Source organism: Buteo buteo, chromosome 12 (assembly GCF_964188355.1).
Source record: "Buteo buteo chromosome 12, bButBut1.hap1.1, whole genome shotgun sequence".
Classification (NCBI taxonomy): domain Eukaryota; kingdom Metazoa; phylum Chordata; class Aves; order Accipitriformes; family Accipitridae; genus Buteo; species Buteo buteo.
In genome coordinates this window covers 43,383,897-43,398,664 of record NC_134182.1, presented here as the reverse complement: position 1 = coordinate 43,398,664, position 14,768 = coordinate 43,383,897, and the positions used below count along the sequence as shown (strand labels likewise).

Below are 14,768 nucleotides of genomic sequence, written 5' to 3'. Positions count from 1 at the left end.
AAGCAGCTGGGGTGCCCCAGCTCTGCTGTCCTGCTGCCCCTGCGTCACCAGGCCAGAGTTCGTCCCGTGTCCCCGTGGGCCCTGTGTCCCCGGCCACGTGCGGCGCTGGGTGCGTAGAGCTGCAGCGTGGCCCAGGGCGTGCCTGGGGGCGGGGGGGGGGCATGTGTCGAGAGGGGAGCCTGGGATCCCCTTGCCCCTCTCGGCCCCCCGAGGCAGTAGCAGGGGATGACCCCGTGCCCTTACATCATCCCCGTCCCACATTCCTGTCACCCTTCGGTAGTCCCATCTGCCTTAGACAGGTGAGTCTGCTGGGTAAACTAAGGTAGGAGCTCCTGGACAAAGCTGGGAGGACCCATGGCCCAGGCCCCTGGGTCCCTTCCCCCTGCACCCCAAAAGCTGGGAAGGGACCCAGGTGTGCCTGCAGCCCTGCAGGGGTAAAGGCTGCCCAGGGGGTGCAGCACTGGGCACAGTGGGGTGCAGCTCTGAGCATGCAGGCAGGGCACAAAGGACATGGGGTGCGTGGCCATGCACAGAGAAGTGCAGCGCTGAGCGTGGGGATTGCAGCAGTGAGCACATGGGTTACAGCACTGAGCAAAAGGAGGTGCAGAGCCAAGCAAATGGGGAGCAGCATCAAGCACGTGCGGTGCAGCGCTGAGCACACGGGGTTGCAGGCCTAAGGATGCGCTGGGGAATGAGCAGGCATGGGTGCCTCTCGGAGATGCCTCCAGGCAAATGCACGCAGTGTGGGGACCCAACAGGAGGAGTCAGCGGCACTGCAGTGCTTGGAGGAACTGGCTGTGGCTTGAGATGGCATCTCCGAACCCCAGTGACTCCAAGACTTTGACTGGTGTCACCTGTAGAAATACTGCTGTTTCTGGGGAAACAAGAAAGCTCATTTATGTATCAACATTTCTATCTGTAGCTGTATCTATAGCTGTATCTACAGGCTGTGGGCCAAGGGCTGTGGGGCAGTTTTGTCCTGGGACTGACTGATGCAATGGGAGATGTGGGATTCCCATCTGAAGGGCAGGAGCCCTATGCTGAGATCAAGCAACCTGGGTTGGATGACAGCCCAGCAGCCACCAGCGCTTCACTGCACCATTTGTCCTGTCGAGTGGCTTGCATGGGGACATGGCTTTGCTGTGACAGAGATGTGAATGACATGGGGAAAGAGGCTACCATACAAACATAGAGCCAAAGCACAGCTCAGCAGCACCACCAGGATACCTAAGCAAGAAAGAGAAGGGCAATCCCTGCAGGTCCAGCCAACACTAGGAGGAGGGAACCCTGGCCCTGGAGCAGCTCTGCTCTTGCAGCTGCCCTCTCTGAGCAGTAAGGACTATGAGACTTAAGGCATTTATGGCACCGGCACAGAGGGAGCTGCTGGGAAACAACCTCGGAACTGCTCCAGCCCATGCCCATTTCACCAACAAAACCACAGGCCCCAATAACACGAGCAAGTCTAAATCCTGCATTTGATGCACTGAAGGTTTCCAAGGCTATGGTTTCTCTGCTGGGTGCTAAGCCTTCCCCTGAAATCCTTCTGGGCACGGGGTGTTCCCCCTTTGCAGCAGGCTCCAGGGGGAGAAGCTGTGCGATTTCTGGAGCACAGGTGCCCCAAATGCCCATGGGATGGCACAGCAGAAGGGGAACAGGGTTCTCAGTGCTGCCGAGCTGAGTTGCTCTGCTTCAGTGCTCCCAGCCCCGGCACTGGCTTTGATCTGGAGGTTCCTGAAGGTGCCCCAACAGTCAACAGCATCACTGGGCACTCCAATGCTAGCTGACCCACCAGACACCCCCAGGTGTCACCAACACCTCCCAGAACACTCCAGCACCCCAGCGGTCACCACCCCTGCCCATCCTGGCTCCACTCCTGACCGATCCTCACAGACCCCTCTCCTTGCTCAGGTCTCCTCCAGTGTCCCCCTGGCCCATGTAATCTCCTGCCAGCCCCCCACCATCGCTCAGACCCCCATGAGGGGACACCACCCCCGGCACTCCCGGAGCCCTCCATTCCTCCCCTGCCCCTGCAGCCCTTGCCTTGCCGTCCAGGTAAGCTCACATCGCCTCCAGCCCCCGGCACGTCAGATCCCCCGGTGCCCACCTGTATTGGGTTTATGTGCAAGGTAGCCAGGGAGAAGATGCCAGAGAAGATGCCAGAAGCTGTCCCTATGTCCAGCAGAGCCAATGCCAGCCGGATCCAAGACAGACCCGCCGCTGGCCAAAGCCGAGCCCGTGAGCAAGCGGTGGTAGCACCTCTGGGATACCATATTTAAGAAGGGGGAAAACCTGCTGCCCAACAACAACTGCAGCCAGAGAAAGGAGTACGAATATGTGAGAGAAAGAACTGCAGACCGCCAGGTCAGTGAAGAAGGAGGGGGAGGAGGTGCTGCAGGCACTGGAGCAGAGATTCCCCTGCAGCCTGTGGGGAAGACCATGGTGAGGCAGGCTGTCCCTCTGCAGCCCATGGAGGTCCATGTTGGAGCAGAAGTTGGGACTGAAGTTGAGCCTGGGAAGAAGGGAGGGGTGGGGGCAAGGTGGTTTTAGGTTTGCTCTTATTTCTCATTATCCTACTCTGTTGTTAACTGGCAATAAATTAAAATTAATTTCTCCGACTCGGTTTTGCCCGTGACGGTAATTGCTGAGTGATCTCCCTGCCCTTATCTTGACCCACAAGCCTTTTGTTGTGTATTCCCCCCTGTACTGTTGAGGAGGAGTGACCAAGCAGCTAGGTGGGCACCCAGCATCCAGCCAAGGTCAACCCACCACACCACCCTGCTTGCTCACATCCTTTCCTCTCCGTGAGCACCCTCATCCCCTCCCTTCCCCTCTGCAAGCTTCTGGACCCCCTCCATGCCCCCCATAAGCACTCATGTCCCTAGTCTTCCCCCCTCTGCACACACAGAGCACATTGCTTCCCCTCCAAGGCTCCTCCAGCCTCCCACATGAGCTCACAGCTCCCCTCCATTCCCCACAGTGCCTGTTCACACCTCTTCTCACTGCCCTCCGTGTCTGCTTTGATGCTCCATTTCTCCTTTGTTCATGCTTACATCCCTTTTATTCTCCAGTCTGCATCACTCGCGTCTCTTTCCTTCCCCTCTTGGGATGCTCAAAGTCCCTTCCTTCCCTCCATGCGTGCTGACATCTCCTCCACTGACCCCTGCCTGAGACGAGATACTCTCTGCTTGCCCCTGTGTCGGATCCCTTCCCCTCCCAGGACAATGGCTCAGGTCTCCTCCCTTCCTCTCCTGTGGGCTCACACCTCCTCTGCTTCCATTGCCCAGCACTCACCTCTCCTCCGCTGCCCTCCAGGCACCTCATCTGCAGCCCTTGGGGTCGATCACATGCTGATCCTACCCTTAGAGAGCCCTGTGCCCCCAGGTGTCCACCATTTTCCTTTCTGGGTGCTCCCTTCCCCTCCCCTCCCCACGCCTGCTCAAGTCCCCCATGGGGCAAGACAGGGGTGAGCTGCTTGTGCATGGCCACCCCGGGGGGAGGCTGCTATGCCCACATGCTGCTGTCCACCACCCCCCGGATCTGCAGCACACCCTCCTGCCCGAATCCCTGCAGATCAACGTCCTGCCAGGCACGGGCTGGTGACTCCAGCTGGGAGCTGGCCCCAGGGGGCTTTATTTGGCATTTCTGAGGGAGCTGAAGGCAGCGAGAGCAGGAGATTCCGCACCACCACACCTCCGCTCGGCCCCAGCGCTGCTGACCTTGGAGTTTCCCAGCCCTGGGGTTTCCCTAGGTCCTCCCAAGCATCACATGTCTGCAGTCATGCAGGTCCGTGCAGTTCGACTGCTCACGCCTCTGCAGTCATGCACGTCTGTGCGATTCAACTGCTCATGCCTCTGCTGCCCTGCCAGGAAAGCCTTGTACTTTTCCCAATGCTCTCGGAGCCCATCTTCCCCGCAAGCCTAAGGGCCAATCCAAAAGGCGTCCATGTGTATGTAGAGAGGAGGACAAGACATCCTGCCCGCTTCCTGCAGGGTCCGGTTCCTGGAGGAGGAACCACTGGCCCTAAGGGCAAGGTGTCTGCGTGTGGCTGCTCTGCCGGAGGAAGGACAGGCTCTCTGGGGTGGAAGGGCAGAGCCAGACTCCATGTTCCTCCTCCACCTTTCCTGGTGGGCTTTATGTGTCTCCAGCCTTGCCAGAACCTCTCCTGCTTATGGTAGCAAGGTGCTTCAATGGCAGGGAAAAATTCCCTCTTGACCCTGGCTGAGACCCAGCCCCTGCCCAGGAACCAGGAGAGTCACCTCAACAGCCCTGCAAGGCATCACTTGGGTGTCTCTTGTGGCACTGCAAAAGAAGGCAGGGAATGGCTATTTCCAGAGCAGGAACAAGGAGGGCAAGTCAGAGGTGTCAACACAGGCAATGCCACCGAAGAGTCCAGGAGCCCTCTAGTGATGGTACAGCCGTTTTCACAACATTCAGCCCCAAGGCCTTTTTCCCAACCAAGTCGAAATTGGAGGCTCCATCCTTTGCCTACTGAAGCCAATGGACATTTTCATTTCCTCTTTTCATGCTTTTTATGCCAGTGTGCTTGGGAGACAATCCTAATGCTTCAGATTTAAAAGAAAACACCCCCCCCCCCCCGACTTTCAAATCCATGTTCTATTCATAAATGAAAGTTAGCGGTCATGCCAATAGAAGTACAGTAAATAAAAAGGCCACTAGGAGCTCCCTGTGACAGCGTGGCTGCGACTTGCTCCAGCCACCGGACTTGAAGAGCCCGAGTCAAACTCCAGGGCGAGCACTGCAGGCAGTGGCTGTCTAAGTTGCATGAGGTGCTCAATCTATGCCCTCCCCACAGGCCATCACTTCTTCTGTCCTTCGGTTTTCCTTGTCAACTCCTCCCTCACAGTCATGTGGGCAGGTGAGTGTGAGACACAAGCGCAGTGTAAAAAAGGAAGGAATCATTCGCAAGACAGAAAGGAAGACCCACAGAAGTAACTGAACGAGCACATCTGAAGGGCTCTCTCAAGACTCCATATCCAAAGAGCTGTTTTTCTACACTTGACACCATCAGTCTGTCAATCTGTAACACATACTGTTTCTGCTCTCATCTGATTCTCTTTTCTCATCCAATGAACAGGAAGTCAAGCAAAAATGCCCAGGAGCTGGTTGAAAGGAAAGCCATGGGTTTCCACCACATGCATTTCTGGTGGTTTCCCTGGAACTGGTTGTCCGAAGAGATTGTGGAGTCTCCATCCTTGGAGAATGTATTGGGTTTGTGTGGCAAGGTTTTGGTAGTGGGGGGGGTTACAGGGGTGGCTTCTGTAAGAAGCTGCTGGAAGCTTCCCCTGTGTTTGAGACAGCCTATACCAGGCGGCTCTAAGACGGACCCGCCGCCAGCCAAGGCTGAGCCAACCAGCGATAGTGGTAACGCCTCTGTGATAACATTTTTAAAAAGGAAAAAAAAGTTGGGACAGGGAGAAACAGCCGCCAGAGAGAGGAGTGAGAACATGTAAGAGAAACAAGCCTGCGGACACCAAGGTCGGTGAAGAAGGAGGGGGAGGAGATGCTCCGGGCGCCGGAGCGGAGATTCCCCTGCAGCCCGTGCTGAAGACCCTGGTGAGGCAGGCTGTCCCCCTGCAGTCCAGGGAGGCCCACGGGGGAGCAGATCTCCACCTGCAGCCCGTGGAGGACCCCACGCCGGAGCAGGCGGGTTCCCGAAGGAGGCTGTGACCCCATGGGAAGCCCGCGCTGGAGCAGGCTCCTGGCAGGACCTGTGGCCCCATGGAGAGAGGAGCCCACACTGGAGCAGGTTTTCTGGCAGGAATTGTGACCCTGTGGGCACTGGAGCAGTCTGTGCCTGAAGGACTGCACGCTGTGGAAGGGACCCATGCTGGAGCAGTTCGTGAAGAACTGCAGCCCGTGGGAAGGACCCACGTTAGAGAAGTTCATGGAGGACTGTCTCCCGTGGGTGGGACCCCACGCTGGAGCAGGGGAAGAGTGTGATGAGCCCTCCCCCTGAGGAGGATGAAGCAGCAGAAAATAACGTGTGATGACCGTAAACCCCATCCCTGTCCCCCTGTGCCACTGGGGGGTTTTTGGTAGACAAATCCAGGAGTGAAGTTGTGCCCGGGAGGAAGGGAGGGGTGGAGGAAGGTGTTCTGAGATTTGATTTTATTTCTCATTACCTTATTCTGGTTGATTTGTAATAAATTGAGTTAATTTTCCCCAAACTGAGTCTGTTTTGCCCGTGACGGTAATTGGTGAATGATCTCTCCTGTCCTTATCTCAACCCGCAAGCTCTTTGTTATATTTTTTCTCTCCCCTGTCCAGCTGAGGAGGGGGAGTGATAGAACGGCTTTGGTGGGCACCTGGCGTCCAGCCAGGGTTAACCCATCACAGAGGTATTCAAAAGTTCTTGGTAACCTGTAGGGTTCAGTTATAGGGAACTTAGTTATTGGGCCTAAAAGTAGCTCATGGTCACAAGAGCGTTCCAGACACCTTTAGAAGGCCTTGAACAGAATAAACAAGAAGATAGAAGAAGAAAGATCCCAATAAAAAAAACACAGGTGCGCATTCCACGATAAAGGGAACTTGGCACAAACAACCTCAATTCAGGGGCTTATCTCGACCAATTGGACTAAGACAAGTCTTGCATGCTCTAATTAATACGGCCAATTATGTCCTATGTTTATGCGCGTGTACAGAGCGGGTATAACTAACTTTATCTTACGTTTGTGCGCGTGGACAGTACCGATGTAACCAATCGCCGTTTATGTTTGTGCGCGTGGACACCAAATGCTTGCATGCAGCAACCAATCAGAGTTTCTAAGCAACTTAGAGAATTGTATAAAAATGATCAGCTAAGCTCAATAAATTGGCGACTTTAATCATCATATTGGTGTTCTATCGTCCGGACCCCGTGGAAATAAACCCTAAACCCTACAGTAATCGGCTCTCCTTGAGCAGAGGAGTTGGGCCAGATGACCTCCAGAGGTCCCTTCCAACCTCAGCTACCTCATGATTCTGTGACTCCATGTGCAGCTGGACAGGAAGAAGGCAGGTGACGTTACGTACCTGTAGCGACACTGACGGGAAGACCATTGTACATTGAAGAGTCAGTGGTCCGCAGAACAGTTTTCCTGCTCTGGGCTTAGGGATTCAACTTGGTTTCCTTTGTTGAGGAAGGTTGTGTCAGGAAGACTGTCAAAATTCTCCTAGCATGTGCTAAAACACTGGCAGCTTGGGAGCTGGTTACTTGATCCCTTCTTTGGGAATTGCTCACAGACTCATTAGAAAGAGCATCTTTGGGCTGACTGGGCCCACAGGAGCCCATCTGTAGAGAAAGGCAAAGAAGGCACCTCCTGAAGTCAGATTCCCAAATCTGGGCAGTCACAGAATCACAGGCTTGCTGCCTTTGTGAAGGAGGAGCTCCTTTCCTTGGCCTCATCTGCCACGTCTCTCTGCTTTCTGCAGAACCCACAGACAAGGATTAATGTAGTATCAGGCAACGAACCTGCTGCTATCCATGTGCGTCCTGGGGGGATCTGTGTGCTGCCCACGTGAGTACATTTGCTTAGCTTCTCAGCTCCTGCTTAGTAGGGCTGTGTCACCAGACCTTGCCTGCTCCTGAGGTTATTGAAGAATCCCTCCTTAAAGGAAGGACTCCCAGCTACCTCCACGCATACTCTTTCTCCTTCCTGACTCTGACTGTCCTCACCTGGATTAATGTGGAATAGGGATTGTGCTTTAGCCTCCTGACACGGTTATAGACCCAGATGGGGTGATGGCCAAAAGAATTTCAAAAGACAGCTTCTCAGTTTTCCAGTGTGCTGACTTGGACTGAAGCAGCCTCTCTTTAAGGCTGGTCAAAGACCGGACCTGTTGGGACATTTCCCTGTCTTTCCTGAGACGCTGCTACATGGAAAGTCTCTGGAACGACTTCTCCTTGGAGCAAGGGACAGAAGAGGAGGGACTTGCTCGCCCAAAGCAGGGAGGCTGTGGGGCTCTGCAGAGTCCCACGCTGGGACAAGCCCTGCTGAGCAGATCCGCTCACGAGGCATGGGACAGAGCTGGCTCTGTACAAATCTAGAGCGTGCATCAGGGAGGGACTGCCAGGGAGCTGGGGGGCTCTTGACTGAGTCATGCAGCTACCTGACGGAGTCCTCCAAGGTGGTGAACAGCCTGGATGTGCTGCTTTAGAAAACTAGAGACCTTGCAGTGACTGCTGGCCATCGCTGTCACTGGAAGCCAAGGGAAGGTGAAACCCTTTCTTCCAGCCTGTGTCTTGCTTCTTTCCAGGTTTGAGATTAAGCTACCCCCTGGAAGAACAGCCAAAGACTCCTCCCCCGCAGAGGGATCCAGGGAGAAAGAAGGCAAAGACCATCCGACTCCTAAGCTGGGACTGAGGAGGCCTGTACCTCCTCTTGCCTGGGCGGTCACAAAACGCTCTTCTGAAAAGCTGTCTTCCTTCACAGTTGCAGGGAGCCCTCCTGACAAGTGTCTCCACCACTGAAAGACCGCATTCACCAGGCAACTTGACAAGGGCCAAGGAGGCAAAAGGGGAACAAGATAGTACAAAGAGGCCTGCGCACAAGTGAGGCTCTTTGGGAAGTGGATGAGGGCAATGGAATGGTCTTGTGCTCGTGGGACCAAGAGACTTCTGTCGGGCACGCTGTCTGTATTAGCCCTGAAAGGCAGTTAGCGCATCTCACAAGGGCTGGCACATTCTGGCTGGACTGCAGGTGCACAGCAGAGTTTTGTGAGACACTGCTGCCAGCTGGTACGTCCACAAAGAGGAGTCCCTTATGCTGCCAGCGATGGGGAGGGGATGGCCATCGGTAGGAGGTGACATTGGCAACGTTTGTGTCACCTGCAGTCTGGCCCTCCTGGACCACAATGCTCGCTCCAGCTGTAGCATCTCTCAGAGACAGCTCTGCATGTAGAGACCAAAAAGACAGGTGCTGCAGCTGGAACACACCTGAGCATTCCCCCTCAGCCCAGAGGAGAAAGAATTTGAAACGCAGGGCTGCTGAACAAGGCAGGGCCTTTCTCCAGAGAACTTCAGCCCATAGGACCCCATGTTTTCCCCACCACTTGCTTCCCAAATTACAGTAAACTCAACCCAGGCAGATCTTTTCTGGATTAACTCTTTGCACAACTCGCACCTTTCTTTGGAGGTTTCTGCAGAAATAAAGCTGTTTCTCAGGTCACTGGATCAACTTTCTTCCATGCCAGACAAGCAGGTGGGAGGCCACACCAGAACAGAAGCAGGTCTCCATCCCCATGTATCTGAGCCATGGGCTGCAGCCAGGCAGCCAAGTTCCCAAAGGGAAACCTGTGGCAGAAACGCGCAAGGGTTGCGCAGCCCACCAAGAGCTTCGCTGACAGTGGGATCCACAGGCGAGGGGAGGCACAGCCAGAGCTTAGCTGTAGCAGTGGGATAGAGTAACCTGGGCCTAGGTGCCTGAAGCCATTTCTGAGGCCTCTGAGTACCCGAGACCTCTGCGTGGGCAGGGAGACACGACACGGGGCGTAGTTTCAAGTCTCCCCCCTTGGCAGTGGGAGAGAAGAACGGGCAGAGGCTGCCCCTGGCAGCAGGAGCCAGAGAAGACGCAGCCTGCGACAGCTGTGGTCGGTTTTGCGCTGCGCAGCTGCCCACCGCAGCCGGTCTCAGGACCGCCGAGGTCTCTGATCGTGGCCCCTGGCGCCGGGGCGAGGGGGAGGAAGGAGCACAGAGCCCCCCGCGTTGTGGAGCTGAGGACCTGCCCACCCCATCGGGCAAGCGGGCAGCAGGAAGGAAGCAGCGTCCGAGGGCAACGACGCGCTCCAGCGGCGCCTCAGCACCGGGCGCAGGGCTGCCCCACGACCCGCCCCCGCCCCGCCGAAGCTCCCTCCGACCGCCATCACGACGCCTGCCCCGACCCCACCGACCGCCGCTTCCGCTTCCGCCTCCTGCTTCCCGCGCCCCCGCCGCGCCCGGAAGGGAGGCCACGCCCCCCGTGAGGCGGCGGCTGGCGGCGTGGCGCCACCCAGCGGTTCGGGACGGGCAGCGCCGCCCCCGCGGCGGCGGGACGGGCAGGGACCCCCCCCTCCCCGGGGAGGCGGGAAAAACCGCAACGGGTGGCGGGGACGGGAAGCCGTCACTCCCAGCACCGGCAGCCGCGGGGGTGGGCAGCCGTCCCGGTCTGAAAAATCAAACCCTCGCCGGGGGGACGGAGCCCCCCGAACGCTGCGTGCCCCCAACGCGCCCCACAGGGACCAACCGCCACGGCAGCACCGGGTGCGGGACCACCGCCCCCGCCCGGCGGCAGCCCCCAGAAGCCACCGGAGGCTTCCTCGGGCTGGCGGGGGACAGCCCGCGGGTGTGGGACAGCCCGCGGGTGTGGGACCAGCGGTCGTTCACCGTGGACATCGCCGACGTCCACGCCGTGCTCGCCTGGCTCAACGCTGCGGACGGCGAGGGCACCGTCCCGACGTCCCCGACAGCACCGTCTTCCTCAGCCAGCTCCCCGGCCTCTTGGAGTTCGGGCGGAGGGCGACCACCCTGAGGACTGAGTGGCGGCAGCTGTGCTGGGGACACCGACCACGCTGGGGGACACCAGCCCTTTCTGGGGGGGGCAGGTGGAGACATCCCCCTCTCTGGACCCCAAGAGCGAGCGGGGTGGGGTGGTGGCCGTCCTTCCCCCGCGGCGGCCAGGGAGTCCCAGGGACCCTTCTCAGGAGAGACCTACGGAGACTGCAAAGGAGAGGCCGATGGAGAGGGGTCCCCTGAGAGTCCCCTGAAGGGTTGCCCAGCTGGTCCCCTGAAGAATATCCTGACGAGACCCCTGAGGGTCCCCTGAAGGCTCTCCCACCGCTGGCATCCTTCCATATGGATTGTCCGGCAGTTTCTGTAGAACCCGCTATCTCCGGGAAGCGGCATGGACCAGCCATCCACGCCGGAAGGTGTGAACACCAAAAAGCGTGGGAAGGGATCCAGGAGCAGGCAGAGTGCTGAGCTCTCTTCTGCTTCCCGGTGCGATGCCGGGGACGCCCGCGCCGGCATGGAGGAGGAGGGACAGGCGCCCTCACCCTCTCCCACTCCCAGGAGCAGGAGCTACAAGTCACCGGTGATGAATTAGAAAACTTGCGGGTGAGAAATGCGTGACGTAAGGGATGAATTAGTGAATTCGTGAGTTAGACGAGTCTGTGCAGAGGGGATGGAGCCTTCGTTTGCATCTTCGTCTTCTTTCCTGATGAGCTCGTAAATTAAAGCTTAATTTACAGAGTAAATCTGAGAGATGAAACGGACTGTGACGGGGGACTTGGGGACATGGGGGGATGGGGACACAGGAATGGGGAGGGGGTGGCTGGGGACGTGGGGGCGCGTGGGGACATGGGTGTGGAGCCAAAGAGGGGGATGGAGCTGGGGGGGTGGGGACGGGGGGCAGCAGGAAGCGGGGTGGGGGGACACACTGGTGACAGTGCTGGGGTGCGGGGCTCAAGCCAGGGGAGCTGCCCACCTGCGAGGGCCTGAATGACCCCATCGCCTCCCAGATCTGAGGGGGGGGGGGAAGTGGATGCTTGCCACCCCCCAGGGGGCACCCTCATGCTCCTGGTGGCAGGACCTCCGTGCCCCCAGAGGTCATGGTGGCCTGTGCCGCGAGGCCGGCTGTGGAGCTGGGGTTCCCTCCTGTGGGGTAATGGCGGGGTGGCCATGGAGCCAAACCTGCTGCCGGGGCCCCCCACGGCGCACGGGCAGGTGGGGTGCTGTGCCCCATGGTGGGCCCTGTGCCGGGACCACCGTGGGCAAGGCCAAGAAGTGGCCCCGTGTCGTCCCCCCCCGGCTGGCTGCAGTGAGGCTGGGGGAGCCGGTGGGTGCCGCAGTGGGGCAGGGGTCCCGCTGCCATTCTTGGGCGGTTGGGGGTCCCCAGGGTACTGCAGCACAGCAGGGGGGCCCAGGGGTGCCACTGGGTTCTGGGGATCCCCTGGGTATTGAAGTGGGGTGGGGCACTGGTGCTACTGGGGGACTGGGGGTCCCACTGCTTCTCTTGGGGGGGCTGGGGGTCCCCTGGGAACCACAGCGGGGCGGGGGGGCCTCCAGTTGGCGCTACTGGGGGGCAGGGGGTGCCACTGTCACTTTTGGGGGCTGGGGGTCCCAGGACTACTGGAGGGGGACAGGGGGTCCCCTGGGCACCATGGGGGTCTGGGGATCCCCTGGGTATTGAAGTGAGGTGGGGGGCCCACTGGTGCTGCCGGGGGGCTGGGGGTCCCACTGACACTTTCTGGGGGGTTGGGGGTCCCCTGGGAACCACAGCGGGGCGTCGGGGCGGCCGGAACGTGGCGGTGCGGTGCGGGTTCCGGGCGGGCCGAGACGCGGGGAGGCCGAGACCGGAAGTGCGGGGGACGGTGCGGGGCGGACCGGAAGCGCGACCGGGCGCGGTTGCCGTGACAGCGGGCCCGGAGCCGCCATGGAGGCCGCGGCCGCGCTCACCGATATGTACGACCAGGCGCTGCTAGGGATCCTGCAGCACGTCGGGAATGTGGAGGAGTTCCTTCGGGTCCTCTTCGGCTTCCTCTACCGCAAGACCGACTTCTACCGCCTCCTCCTGCGGCCCGGGGACCGCCTGGGCTTCCCGCCCGGCGCGGCGCAGGCCATGGCCCTCCAGGTACCGGCGGGGCGCCCGGGCCTGCTGTACCCTACCGGCCTTGAGGGTCCTCCCGGGACCGCTGGTCCTCGGTGGGCTGTGGAGGTGACGAGGCCCGGCCGTGCTGGCCGTCGGGTGGGAGGCGGAGGCCCCGGTGACCGGTGTTGTCCCCGTCGCTGGGCCTCACCGGCCGCGTTTGTCCCCTCCGAGCCGAGCGGGCCGTTTCCCCCGGGGCTGGGCGCGTGTCTGCCAGCGGGACGGCCGGGTCTGCTCTGTGATGGCTGCGGTGGAGATCCGGGCAGGGTGGGGGAGACCGGGAACGGGGACCGGGCAGCCCCTGGGTTACCGACCCTGCCCGGAGAGGTGGAGGAGGCGGGAGAGGTGTCCTGGCAGGTCGGGCGCGGGGGTGGATGCTGGCGTGGGTGGGAAGCGTCACCCTTGTAAGAGAATGAGGAGCCCCGGGGGCAGGTGGGGACTGCGAGACCCTTGTGGAAAGAGCTGGGGTGCGACACCCCTCTCGGAGCTGGGCCCTGGCTGAGGACGGCTGCCAGCAGCACAGGGGCGGGACGGGGGGCTCATGGTGGGGCTCGCGGGGAGCTGCCGCCATGAGCTGTAGGAGCAGGGAGCCTGGAGAGCGGCTGAAGGCAGGTGGGGTCCCTGGGGTCGTGTGGGGAGCTTGTTTGGGCTCTGCTGAGTGGGAGCTCATGGGCAGCACTGGGCTTGCCTCGGTCGTGAGTGAGAGATGGCAAAAGCCCATACCTGCTGTTTTTGCTGCCCGGCTGGGCTGGGCTCAGTGTTGGGGCAGTGCTGGAGGTCTCTGACTCAAGGCTTTATTAGCAGGGAGGAAACGAGCTTATAAAACTAGGGGTAAGGCTGGATTTGGGGTGTTCGTCTGCTTGGATGGGGTGAGTGTTCCTTCCCAGGTGCATCAGGCCAGGGGGTGACGTGGGCAGGCTGATGGGAGATCCCTGCCCCTCTCCCTGTGGTGGTTTGCAGCACAAGGGGAGTCCTTGTCACACCCCAGCCCCTGGGTTAGCCCCCTCCGTGGGAGAGCACTGGGCTCTGCAGATGAGTGGGGAGCCTGGGGGGGGGTCTCAGGCTGCAGAGGGGAGAGCAGAGAGCCCAAACCACTCGGCAGTGGGGCAGTGATGGTGGGTGGCCTGTCTCATGTGCCCCCCGGGGACCTTTTTGGGCCTGGGCACAAGGAGGGAGGCATAGCACTGTGGCCGCAGCATTCCTTCCCTGGAAAGACATTGGCCAGGGTGGCCTCACAGCTGCATCCACAGGGACCCAGAGTGTGGGGGGGCGGTTTGGAAGAGACTCGTCCCCCCTCCTGGCTTGGCCACAGCCCGGGGAAGGGCACAGTTTCAAAGTGTCGCTCTGCACGATCTGCGCAGGGCTAGCTTGAGCTCGGGCTTCAGCTGAGGAGAAGGAGCCGGGGACAGGTGCTGTGGCTTCATGTGGAGTAAATGCGGTTGAAAAGAAAGAAGCAAACGGAGTGGGGATGATGCCCAGCGCTCACCTCTCCTGCGTCCTCATCCCACGGGCTGGTCCCTGTGTGGGGAAGAAGCCTGGGGTGAGGTGCATGAGCAAGCACTACGATAAAGCTGCTCCTGTCCTGCTGCGGCTGTGCTGGCGGGAGCTCTCCTGCTGCTGCATCCCCTTTGTCTTGCACCTCTTGTACCCAGAGAAAGACTTGAATCAAGCAGTGCCATGGGCCGGGTGCACAGCCTAGTGTCAGTCTCCTGCTGGAAGGTCTGAAGCTGGCTCCGAAATATTCCTGGGAAGCAAAGGAGGGCTGTCTGTGATGCTTGCTTGCTTTCCAGAATGTGTTTACACCGAGAAATGGCCAGGCACTTGGGTGGGAGGAGCTTCAGCTCCGTCAAGGAGCAGGTGTGCGTCCTGGATCACCATGCTTCCCTCGGCTGCATCACACAGTTGTGGGTTTAACTTTTAACCTCCAGCCTGCGCCAGACAGGCACGGTGAGAAGCAAACTGCAGGGTGGGATTACATCTTCTCCTGCTGCCACTGGCTTGGGCAGCGACCTTCTCACCTGCCGCACCTGTGGGGGCAGGGAGGGATGGCTTTTCCCTGAGCAAGTGCGTGTTTCTGGCTTGAATCAGTCAGTTCTGGCTCAAAACCCCACATGAGGTCACTCTGCTCCTTCACCTGTGCTGGCTAAG

The 14,768-nt window shown here is 59.5% G+C and overlaps 1 protein-coding gene across 2 annotated transcripts in view; it reads left to right on the top strand.

Annotated features, from left to right (window-relative positions):
• Positions 1-12,349: 12,349 nt before the first annotated feature.
• NUDCD3 (NudC domain containing 3) overlaps positions 12,350-14,768 on the top strand; it is a 32,831-nt gene continuing 30,412 nt past the window's right edge. For both annotated transcript variants that reach the window (XM_075043797.1, XM_075043795.1), the window contains exon 1: positions 12,350-12,605. In XM_075043797.1, the coding sequence (XP_074899898.1) occupies positions 12,408-12,605 (198 nt within the window). In that variant the 5' untranslated portion in view covers positions 12,350-12,407. The remainder of the gene's footprint in view (positions 12,606-14,768) is intronic.